At 44.9% G+C, this 18,491-nt stretch overlaps 1 protein-coding gene across 1 annotated transcript; it reads right to left on the bottom strand.

Annotated features, from left to right (window-relative positions):
- Window positions 1–15,460: 15,460 nt before the first annotated feature.
- On the bottom strand, window positions 15,461–17,074 carry LOC121339391 (retrovirus-related Pol polyprotein from transposon opus). The gene is given in 1 exon segment (XM_041411134.1): window positions 15,461–17,074. A coding segment is annotated over 1 exon segment (1,614 nt).
- Between the last annotated feature and the right edge of the window lie 1,417 nt (window positions 17,075–18,491).

Below are 18,491 nucleotides of genomic sequence, written 5' to 3'. Positions count from 1 at the left end.
CCCTATATGGACGGGATGTTTTATCTCAGTGGGGCGCTTCCCTATCACCATCGATGCTGCCTAGAGACTGGACACTTGCTATCATTGACATTAAAGACTGTTTCTTCAGCATTCCTCTGCATCCCCAAGATGCTCCACGGTTCGCTTTCTCCATTCCCTCTCTTAACAGAGAGGCGCCACTCAAAAGATATCACTGGTATTACCTTCCCCAAGGACTAAAGAACAGTCACACTATATGCCAGTGGTATGTTGCTCATGTCCTGTCTCCTGTTTGGAACCTATTCCCAGATGCCATCATCCATCACTGTATGGATGATATCCTAGTCTGTGCACCAGAAAAAGCTTACTTAGACAAAGCAGTTAAAAAGACTATTGAAACCATAGAAAAGGCAGGATTCGAGATCCGTGAAGACAAAATACAGTACACTAATCCATGGACTTACCTTGGATTCCAGATCCGGGAAAGGACCATCGTACCCCAGCAGCTCGCCATCCGAGACGACCCAAAAACTCTGAGAGACTTACACAGTCTGTGTGGATCCATCAACTGGGTACGTCCACTGCTAGGAATTACAACAGAGGACCTGGATCCCTTGTTCAACCTTCTTCGTGGCAATGAGGATCTGGACTCTCCATGCAGTCTTACAACTGAAGCCCAAGATGCCATCACCAAGGTCCAGGAAGCCCTGTCTTCACGCAAAGCCCATCGCTTCGAGCCCAGCCTACCTTTCCAGTTCGTCATTCTGGGAAAAGCACCGTGGTTCTATGGACTGATTTTCCAATGGGATGCTCAACTTTGAGACCCTTTGCTAATACTTGAATGGATCTTTACAAATAACCAACCCACAAAGACAATTACCACCTTCCAAGAAATTATGGCACATCTAATAAAAAAGGCTAGAACTCACCTCCGCTCCCTTGCAGGGTGTGAGTTCACATGCATATATTTGCCAATGACCACTGGGGCCCTGGAGCATTTGCTCCAGACCAATGAAAATCTCCAGTGTGCATTAGATAGTTATACAGGCCAAATTTCAGTACATATCCTAAAACATAAGCTTTTTAACCGTGATGTAACCTTTCATCTGACCCCAAAATTAGTCCAAAGTAGAACACCTCTCAAAGCTCTAACCATCTTTACAGATGGCTCAGGGTCATCCCACAAGTCTGTAGTGACATGGAAAGACCCTAAGACCCAAGAATGGGAATCTGACATAGAAATAGTGGAGGGATCTCCACAAATTGCAGAATTAGCAGCTGTTGTCAGAGCCTTTGAGAAATTTAAAGACGAACCTTTTAATCTGGTCACAGATTCAGCTTATGTTGCTGGCATAGCTATGAGAGCAGAACATGCTCTTCTCAAAGAGGTGTCCAATCCAAAGTTATACCAATTGATTACTACATTAACACGCTTAATTTCCCACAGAAAGCAACCTTACCATATAATACACGTGAGGTCACACACTGACCTCCCAGGTTTCATTACAGAAGGGAACAGGAAAGCGGACACTTTAGCCATGGCAATAGAGACTGCTAAAGTCCCTAACATCTTTGCCCAGGCAAGGTTGTCACATGCATTTTTCCATCAAAATGTGCCTGCCCTTATCAGAACGTTCAAGCTTTCAAAAGACCAAGCAAAAGCTATTGTTACTACGTGCCCGAATGTCAAAACTACCAAATACCATCTATGGGGACGGGAGTCAATCCCCAAGGTTTAAACAGCTGCCAGCTGTGGCAGGCAGATGTAACCCACTTTGCACCTTTTGGAAGGTCAAAATACGTGCATGTATCGGCTGACACATTTTCAGGAGCAGTATTTGCATCAACACATCCAGGAGAAACTGCACAGCACACCACAAAACATTTTCTCCTTGCCTTCTTCCAAGAAATTATGGCACATTTAATAAAAAAGGTGAGAACTCGCCTCCACTCCCTTGCAGGGTGTGAGTTCACATGCATATATTTGCCAATGACCACTGGGGCCCTGGAGCATTTGCTCCAGACCAATGAAAATCTCCAGTGTGCATTAGATAGTTATACAGGCCAAATTTCAGTACATATCCTAAAACATAAGCTTTTTAACCGTGATGTAACCTTTCATCTGACCCCAAAATTAGTCCAAAGTAGAACACCTCTCAAAGCTCTAACCATCTTTACAGATGGTTCAGGGTCATCCCACAAGTCTGTAATGACATGGAAAGACCCTAAGACCCAAGAATGGGAATCTGACATAGAAATAGTGGAGGGATCTCCACAAATTGCAGAATTAGCAGCTGTTGTCAGAGCCTTTGAGAAATTTAAAGACGAACCTTTTAATCTGGTCACAGATTCAGCTTATGTTGCTGGCATAGCTATGAGAGCAGAACATGCTCTTCTCAAAGAGGTGTCCAATCCAAAGTTATACCAATTGATTACTACATTAACACGCTTAATTTCCCACAGAAAGCAACCTTACCATATAATACACGTGAGGTCACACACTGACCTCCCAGGTTTCATTACAGAAGGGAACAGGAAAGCAGACACTTTAGCCATGGCAATAGAGACTGCTCATGTCCCTAACATCTTTGCCCAGGCAAAGTTGTCACATGCATTTTTCCATCAAAATATGCCTGCCCTTATCAGAATGTTCAAGCTTTCAGAAGATCAAGCAAAAGCTATTGTTGCTACATGCCCGAACTGTCAAAACTACCAGATACCATCTATGGGGACGGGAATCAATCCCCGAGGTTTAAACAGCTGCCAGCTGTGCCAGACAGATGTAACCCATTTTGCACCTTTTGGAAGGTCAAAATATGTGCATGTATCAGTCAATACATTTTCAGGAGCAGTATTTGCATCAACACATCCAGGAGAAACTGCACAGCACACCATAAAACATTTTCTCCTTGCCTTTGCTACCCTGGGAGTACCAAAAGAGATCAAAACAGACAATGGACCTGCCTATACCTCTCGTAAGTTAAAAGAGTTCTTCAGTGAGTGGGGAATCCAACACAAGACAGGTATACCTGCAAACCCCACAGGACAATCCATTGTAGAAAGGACACATCAAACCCTTAAAAGAGTCCTCAATCAGCAACAGATAGAAACAAAAATCATTTCTCCAGTTGAAAGACTTTGTAAGGCTCTCTACGTCATCAGCTTCCTGAACTGTACAACATCAGAGCCTGACCCACCAATACTTCGCCACTTTGCAAATACCACCCAAGCAAAGCTCACTGAGAAACCACCTGTGCTAGTAAAGGACCCAGAAACACAACAGATTTCTGGACCTTTACAACTGATTACCTGGGGAAGAGGGTATGCGTGTGTTCTACTACCATCTGGTCCAAGATGGTACCCAGGGAAAAACATAAAACCATACCTAGGCACTGCAAATACCACTTCCACAAACAGTGACAAGAATCCATCCTGAGTCAAACACAAGACCTCCTCAAAACCAGACCAGTTCTGCCTGGAGACGAAGATGTCGCCGAACATCCATATGTGGAGGGGATGACCATCCCATCACGGGACAGCAGACAAAACAGAAAGCTGAACAACATTCTGCAGCATCAAGCCCTAGGACAGACACAGCCTGAAAACAAAACTGTTCTCTGAATTATGTGTTACTACCCTTTTTACCCTAAAAAACCTTTTATCCCCTTTCTCAAGTCTTACCAAAAGCCTCTAACTTTATACCCACTCCCCCACCCTTAGATTATAGAAAAACAAACAAAAAAAAACCCCTAAAAATAAACCGGGGGGATGGAAGGAACAGAGGAAAGGAACAAGGGAGAAAACCCTAACCCTTCCCTTCTACCATCAAGATAACAAATTTTGCTTATATTCCCTATCAGAAGCCCCATTCCTGTCCAAAGATGAAAAATATCTACATTGGTGCTGTCCTCACAGCTGCTTGGATGTTCCTCACCATACTGTGTGCCATCGGTTGGATTAGCCCACAGCCTAGCCATAATGTCTGGGTAACCTTAGCAAAGACATTAAACGGGATTACATGTGCTTATCCATGGGAAGCATTGATAACCCACTTTCCACATGTCTAGTAGGAATTCCCTTCATAGCTGATGACTGGCCTGTCTATAACTCAGAGCTTCTCCGCACCACAGGTAAGAGACCCAAGCTGGTAGATACTTGGGACTAGTGGACAAAAATATTGCCCAATGCTCTCGAGGAACCCCAAGAATTGGATCTGTTGGGGTCCTCCAAGGCAACACATTGTGTCAAATTTTACTTTAAACGACCAAAAAATAATTGGCCAGAAATTGATCAGACCAAAAACACATACCGAAAAGACATATCGCCAATTAACAAAGCCTATAACCCTCACGATTGGTGTAATTACACTGCTCATGTGATCTCTGTGTCCTCTCTCCATCGCAAAGTATCACCCAAGGGAATGTTTCTCATCTGTGGTGACAGACTATGGGCTGGGATCCCCTCACAACTCCAGGGAGGTCCCTGTAGCCTTGGAAAACTTTCTACCCTCACTCCAAATATCACCTTGTTACACAATTGGAAAAAAGAGAGTGAATTAAAACGCCATAAAAGAGCATAGTTCGGCAGAAGAGCTGTCACTGAGAACCTTCGTGGGACACCCTAATAAAGAATCCTGCGGAACCTTATACAGCGCTTCTCCTCTCTCTCCCTGTGTCTGCTGCCACGGCCACAAGCAAGCCAAAAGAGCTGATAATCACACAGAGCTGATAATCACTAAGAGCTGAAATTACTTGAGCTTGCTTGGCTGTCTGCAGCTAGGACTGGCTTGGGAGATCGGACCAAGTCTGAGCCTCCGCTGAGACTGTCCTGGCCTCGGCAGTCCACTGTGCACAGCCCGGCTGGAACCTACCGGGATAACTCCCCAAATCAGCATCCTGAATAGGCCAAAGTCTGCACTTCCTAATTCCAGGGTAGAAGTTTTGGTGCTGCCCTTCCTTCTTTCACAGAACATTGAAAACTTCAATATTTCATGGTCACTGTGCCCAAGGCAGTGTCCGACCCCCACATCTGCCACCAGCCCTTCTCTGTTTGTGAGCGGCAAGAGACAGAACTTTCCTTGGGAGTGGGAGTGTATGAAGGGCCTTGACAGATGGCCTGCAAACAAAGCTGAGTTAATAGCAGAAATAACAATTGATGATTTTCGACTGTATCCATAGCAAGGAAGAAGACAAGGCTGTCAGCGTGGAAACAGATTAGAAAAGATACATGAACATTTTTGTAAGCTATGCTAGGTGCATAAGTAGATGTGTATATGTGCCTTATTAAATTTCTGTAAAACTTTTGCCAATTATATTGATGTTCATTGCTTTGTACCAATGAATATAGTAAGTTCTTGTGATGTAGCTAATGACTTAAATTATGCTTTGTTAAGGGTAGATAAGCTAGTGAACACACAGAATAAAAACTTTTTTCTTCTTGGACCCTGATCATGCGTGTGTATGTCATGTCCGACCTAACGGTGACAGGAGTGTTACCAAAAATTTGGTAAAATAGACAACTCCTGAACATCAATGTAGCAGTAAGAAGCAGCATTCTTTATTCAGGCAGGGGAGATAGCTCCTCCAAAAGCAGTTCATGCTGAGTACAGAATACCATGCACCTACTACTGCATGGTATCTTCTGTTTATATTCTCTGTTTTGCATAGATATTAATTGATTGTCCGAGACTAAACATCCATATGATAATCATTTCTCCAAAATCCTTAACATATTTCCCCTCCCGATGCGTTCTTCTGTCCTGGGGGTCTCTCTGGTGGTCGCTGGTGGTCATGGACCCCAATGTTCCAGTCAACCTGGCTGAGCTGGCAGGACACTGAGGTTGGTGAACTTCAGTTCCCCTTCTCACACAATGGGCATTGTGTGGTTTCCATAGGCCTGAGGTTTTGGAGAACAAGCTCCAGGTGTTAGCTCACCTGGTGCAGACAATTTATCATCTGGTAACATGAGGTCACAGAGTGGGCTATGACGTAACAGAGTGGGTTATGTGAGGTCATCGAGCAGCTACAGCATCATAGATGGTCGCTGTGACATCACAGGGCAGAGGTCTGACATCACAGTGGAGACAATGACAGCACAGACTCTGCTGTGACATCAGAGACCATCTGTGTGACAATAGAGAATGGGCTGTGACATCACAGAGGGGCTGTGTGACATCCCAGGAGGGCTGTGTGAAGTCACTGGGTTGGTCACTCCTCCCCAGCTCCCCCTCACAGTTTCTCCCAACAAGTCCACTGCTGTTCATGCCCAGCGGGGTCCCTGTCCCCTGTACCCCCCCGTCCACCTGGAGCCACAGCCTACACCAAAGGATGTTCCTCAGGATCCACCCCAGAGCCTGACATGGGGACAAGGGACCAGGGCAGTGTGACCAGGACATCAAGGACGTGGATTGTCCAGGTCACTGTGGCCTGGGTTGGGTTCCCCAGGGCAGGAAAGATGTCTGGCAGCTGGAGCAGGGTTAGGGAAGGGCCTCCAAGGTGGGGCTGGAGCCCTTGGGCGGTGAGCAGAGGCTGAGGGAGCTGGGCTTGTCCAGCCCGGAGCAGGGAAGGCTGAGGGGCTCCTCATCCCAGCCTGGCAGTGCCAGTGAGGAGGTGATGGAGAAAACAGAGCCAGGCTCGTCACCGGGGGGGCCTGGTGGGAGACAAAAGCTAATGGGTGTAAGGGGAAAGAGGGGAGATGAGCCATGATATGAGGAGATAAAATGAATCAGGCTGGTTTCAGCACTTTCTCAAAACCAAAACCATCCTGACCTCCCTTCTCCATCCATCACTGACAGATTTGCAAATCAGGAATTGTTCTGAGCTGTTTTGCCCCCACTCCAGGATGAGCATCCTGATACAAGAACTTAATTGTGTTTGTATCTATCACAGAACCACATTTTTCTAAAATTAATTTTAGTATGGAAATCACCTGTGGATGGTGGACTCATCAGACCCTACTGGGACATTGCATATCGCTCAGGGAAGAGCGTGATTGTTATTTAATTGTATCCTGTTCAACTATGGTCTTTTGGTCATAAAGAGAAACTTTCTGTGCCTCTGACTCTCACCAGTTCCTGACCCCCAAAGGCCACAAACCTGATGATTTGTGGTTCCCACAGCAGTGGTGGCACTTGGACATCCTTACATAGCCAGAGAAGAGCTCCCTTGTCCCAGAAAGTCCCTGGCAATGCAGGGATGAAGGAAACAGAACAGGCTGTGGGGATCAGGGACAGGGCACAGCCAGGGATTTGGGGTGGTTGTGAGCCCAGGGCAGTACCCGGCTCTTGGCCTTGGTGAACCTCATCCCATTGTCCTGGGCCCATGGCTCCAGCCCGTCCAGATCCCTCTGCAGAGCTTCCTGCCCTCCAGCACAGCCACACTCCCACCCAGCTTGGGCTCACCTGGGAACTGACTGAGGGTGCCCTCGATGGCCTCGTCCAGATCAGCAATAAAGAGATTTCACTGACCTGGCCCCAGTCCTGAGCCCTGGGGACACCCTTGGATGTAACTCCATTCCTCAGCTGCCCTGAGTGCCAGGGGTTGGATGAGGGAAATGGTGGGGATATGTTTCAGGAATGTAAAGGGCCAAGGCCTGAGCCCCAGCCCCTGGCAAGGCAGATCCTGTCCCTCCCTCCTTGCTCAGGGCTCTTCCCGGGATGGGCTCTGGCATGTGGGGATGGGCAATGCCAAGGGCAGGACCATGGGGTGGCCCCTGCCAGGCTGCTGAGCAGGGACAAGGAGGCAATGAGGCCCCAGGGCTGCCAGGGTCACTTGTCTTCTCCTCATGGCTCAGGCCCAGGGCCAGCAGCCGTGGCCAAAGTGCTACCAAATTGGCTCTGTCAGGGCCTTGCAGCTGCTGCCCATCCCTGTGCCCTGTGCAGCCCAGGCTGTCCTGCGGTGTCCCTGCCCTGGCCTCTGTCCCTGAGGGTGCCCTCGATGGCCTCGTCCAGATCAGCAATAAAGAGATTTCACTGACCTGGCCCCAGTCCTGAGCCCTGGGGACACCCTTGGATGTAACTCCATTCCTCAGCTGCCCTGAGTGCCAGGGGTTGGATGAGGGAAATGGTGGGGATATGTTTCAGGAATGTAAAGGGCCAAGGCCTGAGCCCCAGCCCCTGGCAAGGCAGATCCTGTCCCTCCCTCCTTGCTCAGGGCTCTTCCCGGGATGGGCTCTGGCATGTGGGGATGGGCAATGCCAAGGGCAGGACCATGGGGTGGCCCCTGCCAGGCTGCTGAGCAGGGACAAGGAGGCAATGAGGCCCCAGGGCTGCCAGGGTCACTTGTCTTCTCCTCATGGCTCAGGCCCAGGGCCAGCAGCCGTGGCCAAAGTGCTACCAAATTGGCTCTGTCAGGGCCTTGCAGCTGCTGCCCATCCCTGTGCCCTGTGCAGCCCAGGCTGTCCTGCGGTGTCCCTGCCCTGGCCTCTGTCCCTGCAGGCTGTCCTCATCCCCCGCTGCCCCGCCTGGCTGGCCCCTTCCTTTGCTGACAGCTCTGCCTCCTGCCTGCCTCTGCCTAGGCACACAAAGCCTTGGCCTTGATACCAAAAGGGTTAATTCAATTCTTACCATGCCTGTGAACTTTTAGCACAGGAACAAGGCATGCAGGGGCTGCTTTCCCAGCAAGGATGGTTGGAAGAGAAGAAGACATCTGCCTCAAGAAGGCAGTGATAGAAAAAAAAAGGACTGAAACTGGGAACTTGGGGTGGGTTTTATGGTACTGGTTAAATTGTAATACACATTTAGTAACTCTATATAAGCAACACACTGGTAGAATTACATGTCCACATAAGGTTAGGAGTTATCCTTCACTAAATCTCAGGCCTGAATAAATGATACCCTCTTAAATAGCAAACTAGTGTTAAGGAGCCTTATTCTGATATTTCAGAGATTTGGTGATGGCAGGGCCTCACAGAACCAAGGAGTCAACTGTGACACTGTGCAAACTCATGGAACAAAGGGTCCATTGTGACACAGTGGAACCCCATGGAACCAAAATCCTTTTTGGCACATTGGGGCCACACTGAACCAATGGCCCATTGTGATACTGCGGATCCAAGGAGATCATTGTGACACTGAGAAACCTCTTGGAACCAAGGGGCTGTTCTGACACAGGCCTTGTGGAACAAAGGGTCCATTGCGGCACTATGGAACCTCATGGAACAAAGGGATCACAGTGACACTGCAGATCCAAGGAGACAATTGTGACTGAGGAACCCCATGGAACCAAGAGTCCATTGTTACACTGTGGGGCCCTGTTGGACCAAGGGGACCACAGTGACTTGCAGGACCTCATGGAACAATGGAGACTATCCTGACACTTTGGGACCCACTGGAACCAAGGGGCCATTATAGCATGGCAGGGCCTCCTGGAATCAAGGGAACTACAGTGAACACTGTGGGTCTCCATGGGATGAAGGGTCCAATGAAACCAAGGATGACATTGTGACACTCTGGGGCATCATGGTGAATCGTTACAACTGAAAATCACGGGTAAGGACTGTCTAACTAGTCAAAGTTAGAAAGTGATATGTTTATTACGCTGGTGGACAGCACGGGGGGTCATTTCCAAAATGCGTGTCCACGCTGTACAAGGATTTTTTCCTTCTATTTATTTCCCAAAATAATACATATTCACATGTAGAAGGATTCTTAGCTGAACAATGCCATGATATTCTCCTACGGCAATTGGACAACCCTGGCCTGCAGATTACAGAGATACTTGGAAGACCATGTACTGTCCTCAGAACAAGATAGACCATGTACTGGCCTCGAATAGATACATCAAGGAAGAATGAGCATTGTGCTGAGACCAGCTGCCAAGCACGTTGTGAGAACTGCTAACTTGGCACACCTTAGCTAAAGATGCTTATAGCATGACAACCAAGCAGTAATTAACACGTATGTGTGAATATAGCTACTTAACCAATGACTTTTAAGCATTAGTGGCTTGAGGCAGTGTATAGAGAAAGATAAATATGCCAAAGTTGCTGAATAAAGTGAGAACGGCATGCAGCCACATTGGTGTGAGTGTTGTTACTCAGCCAGATCTCCGATTGAGACCCTCTCCGCTTTCACAACCCCAGCACCTCCCATCCCCACTGTGTATTAAAATGAGGTTATTAGTCTTTTATGCGTGCACAATTCTTCTCTTGAATTGGGTTGGTGGTCTTGAATTGGATCAGTGGTCCCAGGATAAAGTCAGGAACGTCTTCATCAGGTCTCTGTGACCCTCTGGCACGATCCAAGGCACCCTGCTCCATGATGAATTGAAACAGAGTCCAGGTGCTGGGCATTGTTCTACTGGTTTCAGTATGTTCCTATAATGGTTTGCTTGCTCTACTTCCTTCTACAAATGAGCTCATAATACAACAATTATCTTTATCTTAAGCATCTAATAACCTATCATTGCTGTATCTAACTTCAATATGAATTGGTTCTAACCCTCAGCTAAAATCTTAACCCTTTAAAATCATGATCCATTCCCCACTCCTTCTTCAGAGTTAGTAAACCCTTTTACTAATATACATATTCTTCTTCATCTAGCAAGGCTGCACTGTAGGTGTCTCTTAAAACTGTACCATAAGCTCTCAATATTGAAGTTAAAGCTGCTACTCACCGCAACAATCTCCAGTTCCAAACAAGTACTGTAACAGACAAAATCAAACTTATACCGACTAAGATAAACAAAACAATAATTGGATGAACTAAGGTATTGAGCAAGCCTGTTGCCATTGGAGACCACCCAAAGAGCACATCCCACCAATGACGGGATGGGCCTTCTCCTAATCTTTTAAATACTCTCTGCATAGTCTCTGTGTCATGGTGTATTGTAATAAAAGTTTTCTTTCCTTCATCTTTAATTTAAGAGTTCTCTTTAATTCATGATGCTTCAACAACTGGGTAACTAAAGATAAGTTTATCCCTATAGGCACAGGTGATGTTTCTTGGACAGTAATCAAATTTGCCTTTATATGTTGGTACGATACAACAGGTGCCTGATAGGAAAAATCACATCCCTCAATTTTGACAAAGTTACAAATGCACAAGTTAAATTGAGTTTCATTCACAGTGATGTTATCTACCATTATAGTGGGCCATGCTGTTCTGAGGCAGACACAACCTTGTCCTGTATACACAACTAAGGTTGTCTGGTTAATGGGATGCATTTAAAAGTGACAAATGCTTTGCTCTGTATCTAAACAAATATCTTTAACATCACTTACATTGCCTTCACATATAAACCCCAATTGTTCTCTCACTGATCAGGGTTTTCAGTTAACAGTTTGCCACATTCCTTCGACTTTTCATGCCCACATTCTGTGTTGAAAAGGATATAGTATGGTCCCCTTATATAGCCCCAAAGGAACAATTTGATATATCAAGCTTACTGATGCATAGTATATGGTTAAAAGAAAAGTTGTTACCATATTTGTCATGGGATCATAAGTAAAATTAACTAAAACCCACCAGGATTGAAGTTCTTTTTCTAAATCTGTGGCATTATCCCAAACAACTTCATGAATTTTGGCAGTGAATATGCTTTCTTCCCCATCCCTTATATTTGGAGCCGCCATTGAGTGCATCCATAATTGTGCCTATGTACACCCAAAAGCTAAAGAAATGTTCCCACTAGGTGTGCCTAAAGTATCAGTTATCAATTGAAGATCTCGTTCTTCCACATTTTCCCATTCTGGTAATATTTTGGATAATTTCTACTGGCTGGTACCTAATGCCAACAAGGAAGATTTTAAAGGTTGTTGCAATTTAACCATATCATTACCAAGTGCTGTCAATTTGTTCATTAATACTTCTGAATCAATTGTATTTAGAACCCCTAGCCCCATTCCCAATAATCTAGAAAGATCTTTCTTCCATCTGGACATATAAGGCATACACTTCTGCAACCAGGTAGTCCAGCCCATAAAAGAGGTCCTTAAAAATGAAGCACACTTGAGCCGAATGGCAGAGGTATTCACTTGCATTGCCATCCTTACCCGTTTTAATGACCACTTTGGATTAATTAGCAATTTTTCAATTCTGGCCTTCTTAACAGCATACGGTCCAATTTTGGTAATTATGGGAACCATGGGTTCTAGAGTGATTTGAGTAGTCGTGGTTTCTCTCAGTGTTGGTACTGGTTGAGTCATTTTAACCCAGTCCATTCAGGGAGCAGAAATTGAGTTATATTATAATCAGTCTTAAAATCCTTGATTGCACAACCTTCTATTTTGAGTCTAAACTCTGAGCAATTGGTTAGGTATTTGTCACAGCATTCAGGGCCAATTTGAATAAGTTCCATGGGTCTCTGATGAGATTCATGGAACCCATCCTGGACAAATGCATATTCACATCCCCAATTATCTTTCCCCTCCCACACAATTGCATTTGTCACTCTTAGCATCTGATCCAGAGACTTACGGGAGTCAGAGTCATAGGCTTTCCCTTTGCACTTATGTATACCAGTCACATTATATGCAAGTGGTACTGCATTAGCTGTGGCTATAGTGATAATCACAAATGCCACAACTCTTCAGGCTACACCTACTTGATTATCTATTATAACTACAAACCTTTATTCTTAAAATATGTTTATTATTTTACTCACACCCAATTTATTGTCCCGGGAAACTTTTAATTTCAGTTCATTGCCACCCAGTATTACTTTCCAGAGTTCTCGGGAGCCTTCTTCACTTGGGAATGATGGATCCAGGCACTTTGCTCCTCAATCTTGATTGCAGTAAAGGTGGTGAGGAGCACTTGGAATGGTCCTTCCCACTGCAGTTCCAGAGTCTTCTCTGCAAAAAACTTAACACATAAATAATCCCCAGGCTGTACATCATGCACTGGTCCATCTAGTTCTCTGCTCTGAGCCCCAGCCACATGTTTCTCAATTTCTCTAACTTGTTTGTTTAGGGCCATCTCCTGGTTTAGGGCAAATTTGGGAGAAAGCCTCCAAAAGAGGCCCCTCCAGAAAGCAAACCCACATAGCCCCTCCCCTGTAGTAAATAAATGGGGCAGGAAATCTTTCTCCTTTTTAATGCCTTTATTAAAAAGAAACAGCTCAGGTGGGGAGAAATTGACAGGTCGCGCCCACACCACCGCTGCTCCCAGGAGTGGCACGGAGGAGGATGATGATGATGATGATGCAGCTGTGTCGGCTGGTCTGCGGGCAGAGCTGGGGCTTCTGTCCTCAAGGGAGATTAGGAGATTCTGCTTTTTCGGTTTAACATTTCAGGTCCTCTCTCTAGTTAACATCTTTTCAGGTTAGGGTGAGAAGTAAAAAGGATCTTAGCAGGTACTGATTACGTTCCTCATCCTTCAACATCACTTAGGTCTCTTAATTCTAAGTTGGCTCGTTGTTTTTAGGGGTTTTCCTGGAAAACTGCAAAATTTGGTGAAATGTATTCTCATCTGCATACTAGCTCTGATGTCACTCCCCTGCCCTGCTACTTGCAGGGTTTGGTGTCACTCCCTGGCAATCAGCCAGGCTGATCACCAACCATTAACAGGTAATTGAAGAAGAACTCTCAACAATAGGTTGCTGCAACATGAAGCTAACTTAACAGCAACTGGTTCAACTTGTTTTAACTCTGCAACCTTAAAAAAAATAGATAACTTTTTACTCACAACATCCCCCCAACTGGTTCAGGAAGAATTCTTTGGAGAGAAGTGGAAAGAACCTATTTATTTAACAGGCAAAGCACTCCCCAGCACAAAAATATGAACAATACCAGATGACAAAAACTCATTCACTGCTCTGAAGAGATGACAAATTCAGAAAGTCTCTCCAGTGGGTGGTTGCTCTGTTATCAGTCCCTCCAGTGCTGGGACAGGCTGCAGAGTAGGCCCCATCAGGCTACAAAGTGCAAGCTCTCGGTGTTTTCCTGGGTCCCAGTCTGGAGCAGGTTCAAATGGTTCCAAGAAAAGGGAAAGAAAAACAGTCCAGGGAAAGATCAGACTGCCTCAGATAGCTAAACTAACTAACTAACTAAAAAGCAAAAGGAGCACGGTGTTCTGCCCCATCCATGCCCAGCAACAGTAATCTGCCCCATCCATGCCCAGACAACAGCAGACTGTGGAGGACTGAGTCTAGTTCTTGATAACAAAACTCTGTGCTTCTTCTTCTCCCTGCCTTTGATCTCAGCCAGTCTTGAAGGCACAGAATGTAATATCCGGCATAAACAGAACACGGAATTAGGGATAGAAATATCATAACATCTCCCTAGGAGAGGCCACCACATATCTGTGTAGGGTTTCTTCCCCTATTTGAGTGGGTGTTGTCCCTTCTTGAACTCCATATGGCCTTCTATACAATATTTCAAAAGGACTTAGTTTTTCTTTTTATTCTCGGTTTGGTCCAGATTTGTAATAATGCTAATGAAAGAGTCTGAGGCCAGGGTAACTTCGCCTCTTGCCCCAGTCTTCTTATTTGCTGCTTAATTAAGTGATTCTTTTTCTCCACTTGACCACTTGACTGGGCATGATATGGAGTATGAAGTTCCCAGTCTATGCCTAAAAGGCAGCTAATTTGCTGCATAATTTTTGAAATAAAATGTGGCCCTCTATCTGAAGACACTGTGGCTGGGACTCCAAAATGTGGTATTATTTCTTGTAACAATGTTTTGGTTACCTCCCACACCTTGGCAGCTCTTGTAGGGAAACTTTTGGCCACTCTGAAAAGGTATCTGTTAACACCAATAGCTATGGGTACACCCTTTCCTTGGTAGTTCTGAAAAATCAATTTGCCATTGCTGCGCAGGTCTATATCCTTTTCCAGTTTATCCAAGTTTTGGTTTAGGAATATTTTTGGGATTAGTTTGGAGGCAAAGGGTACATTGACGAGTCACCTGAATCACTGTCATTTGCAAGTTTCTGGCTAGGATTCTGTCTTTCAAATAATTATACAAGGCATCTATTCTGCAATGTGTTTTCTCATGTTCATCTTTCACTAATGACCATAATATGTAAGAGGCAATCACAAGCCTTCCTTTCCCTTTATCTGTAACAGCCCATCCTTCTTGATTATAATTTCTATTTTCATTCTCAATAAGCCTTTTTTCTTTTTTACTATACCTTGGCTTACTTTTAATAGAAATTTGTCCATCTGGGATTAAGGTTGTTTTAACTGTCTCAACAACCTCACCTTTAGCTGCTTCTTTTGCCTTTCTGTCTGCCAGCTCATTTCCTTCCTCCAATTCAGAGCTCACTTTTTGGTGTGCCTTGATGTGTATGATGGCTACCTTTTCAGGTAGCTGGACTGCCTCTAACAGTTTTATTACCTCTTGTGAATGTTTGATGCTTTTTCCTTGTGAGTTCAACAGTCCTCTTTCCTTCCAGATGGCCCCACATGTATGGACTACCCCAAATGCATACCTTGAGTCTGTGTAAATATTGATTTTCTTTCCTTTGCCAGCTCTAAAGCCCGGGTTAAGGCAATTATTTCAGCCTTCTCTGCTGAGGTGTTGGTTGATAACGATCCAGACTCTATGACCTCTTGGCTTCTGGTACTGCATATCCAGCATGCCTTTTCCCACTGATGACATAACTACTTCCATCAGTGAACCAGGTCTCAGTGTCCTCGACAGGGGTGTCCTTCAGATCTGGGTGACTGGAGTAGGTAGCTTCAATAGTCTCCAGGCAGTCATGGATCACCAGTTCTCCCATACTACCACTGAGGAAAGAAGCTGGGTTTACAATGTTCGTTACCACAATTTCTACATCATGTTGTTCCACCATTATGGTTTGGTATTTCAGGAATCTCTGTGGGGACAGACAATGTCTCCCCTTTACTTTCAGCACTGAGTGGGACACCAGCACAGACATCTTCTGGCCCAGGGTGAACTTGCGCACTTCCTGGATGTTCATTGCCACTGTTGCAACCGCTCTGAGGCATCCTGGCCATCCCTTAGCTGCTGCATCCAGCTGCTTAGAGAGGTAAGCAACTGCCCTGTGGTATGGGCCCAGATCTTGTGCTAGTATTCCCAAAGCAATTCCCTGGTTTTTGTGAGAAAATAGAAAGAATGGTTTACTCACATCTGGAAGTCTCAGGGCTGGAGCTGACATGAGGGCCTTCTTCAGTTGGCCAAAGGCTCATGTTGCTTCTTTCATCCATTGGAGGTCTCTGTTTCCTTAGGTAATCAAGGCATATAGGGGTTTGACTAACAGTTTGTAATTATAAGCCCACAGCCTGCACAACCCAGTCATGCCCAGAAAGGTTCTTAGTTCTTTTACTGTCTGGGGCTTTGGGGTCTGGCATACTGCTTCCTTGCGATCCCATCCTAAAGTTCTTTGTCCAGCACTGACTTCATAGCCCAAATAAACAACTGTTTGCTTCACCATTTGGGCCTTCTTCTGGGATACTCGATACCTCTGTAGGCCCAAAAAGTTTAAGAGGCTTACTGTCCACTCCATACATGCCTCTTGGGTTTTGGTAGCTACCAGAACGTCATCCACATACTGTAACAGCTGTTCTTCTTCTGATGGAACTTCCCAAGATTCTAGATCTTTTGCCAGTTGTTCTCCAAATATCATGGGGAAGTTCTTGAACCCTTGAGGCAGAACTAACGACGTGAACTGGGTTTTGTATCCAGTTTTGGGGTTTTCCCATTCAAATGCAAAAATTTTCTGGCTGGTCTCATTGAGAGGAAGGCAAAAGAAAGTGTCTTTCACATCTAAAACAGTAAACCATGTTAGTTCAGATGTTAAACAAGTTAACAGAGTGTAGGGGTTGGCAACCACTGGGTATAAATCCTCAGTTATCTTATTAACAGCTCTTAAACCTTGTACTATTCAGTATGATCTCTCAGGCTTTTTAACAGGTAAAATAGGAGTATTTAACTCAGACTGACATACTTTTATTAGACCTATCTGTAAAAAGTGTTAGATTACTTGGCTAATATCTTCCTTGTCTTCCTTTCTCACAGGGTACTGCTTGACCCTAACTGGTTGTTTTCCTACTTTAAGCCTAATTTGCACTGGGGATGCATTCTTTGCTCTCCCTGGTATGTTAGAAGCCCACATACCAGGAAATACCTTATCCAGTATTTTCCTGAGAATCCCATCTTCACTTTCAATTCTAGCCTCATTGGTTATTAGCATCCGGCTTAACTATTCCACATATTGTTGGTCCTTAACCTCCAAAGTAATGTCCCCATTTTTTAATATTATTTTTGCTTCTAATTCTTCCAATAAATCTTTACCCAAAAGTCCTGATGGAGCATTGGGCATATATAAGAACTTGTGAATTTGTGAATTCCCCATTGTTTTACAAGTTTATGTTTCAACAGCCTATAAAAATAAGCTCTTTCAGATTGGCCAGTTGCCCCCTTTACCATGACATAATCATTTGTTATTGGTATTAAAGCTTTATTTAACACCAAATATGTTGTCCCTGTGTTTATCAGAAATTCCATTTCCTTTTCCTTGTTCCCTAGTTTCATTATAACCAGAGGGTCTCCAAGGGTAAGATCCTCCAGTCCACATCAGTCTTCTTTAACATGGGCAACCACTGCCCCCCACTTTTTGATCTCCTTTTCTTTGTTCATAACCTTTTCTTCATCACCTAGTTCTGGGCACTAGGTCTTCCAGTGTCCAACTCTCTTGCAGAATGCACACTGATCTCTCCTTAGCCAAGGTGGTCCCTGCCTCAGTGGCCCTTGTCCACATTTCCCTTTTTCTTCTTCCCTTACTACTGCTAATAATTTTTTATCCCTTCTTTAGACTTTTATTCCCTGTTACTAAATACTCTCCATGCCTCTTGTAGCAAAGTCTCTAAATCTTGTGCTGTTTGACCCTGTATCTTCTGAAGATTGGCAGCTATACCACCACTGGATCTTCAGAGGAAAACTCCATCTTCTACAGGATCACTGCACCAACAGAACCACACCTGTCACTGCAGGACTCCAGCCACCATTTAATGGGACTGCTACCAGCACCCTGACCCACGGGGTGTCAGGTACTATTCTGATTCTGTCAGTGGGGTTTTTTGTTTGTACTATTACATTTAATTTTAGTTTTCCTAGTAAAGAACTGTCCTTCCTATTCCCATATCTTTGCCTGAGAGCCCCTTAATTTCAATATTATAATAATTTGGAGGGAGGGGGTTTGCATTTCCATTTCAGGGGAGACCTCTGCCTTCCTTAGCAGACACTTTTCAAACCATGACAGATTTTGGCTCCCAACCTGTGGCTCGAGGGCATTGAGAGAAAAAGGGTGAAAAAGGGAAAAAGAGTTATTGTAATCTAATTTCTGTGTGCTCATGTAGAAACCTTGTTAAGTGACAGCATGTGGTCTACCCCGGTTTGGGTGGCATGTGGTCCTGCCTGTATTTCTCCCATTTGCAGGCCCTTATCTAAACATGGGTCCTGACTACAGCCACAGTAACCAAGACTAGTGTGGCTATTATCCAGTTTGATTTATGGGTTAATAAGATGAAGAATTAATGGATTTTTATTTATCTCTGTAAGGCAAGCACATGGATTCAGAGCTACCACACACTAACTGTATGGTTTTGGAG

Source organism: Onychostruthus taczanowskii, unplaced genomic scaffold, assembly GCF_017590055.1.
Source record: "Onychostruthus taczanowskii isolate IOZ18803 unplaced genomic scaffold, ASM1759005v1 scaffold341, whole genome shotgun sequence".
Lineage (NCBI taxonomy): Eukaryota > Metazoa > Chordata > Aves > Passeriformes > Passeridae > Onychostruthus > Onychostruthus taczanowskii.
Note: the sequence above shows the minus strand (reverse complement) of the source record. Positions and strands in the feature narration are given on the sequence as shown.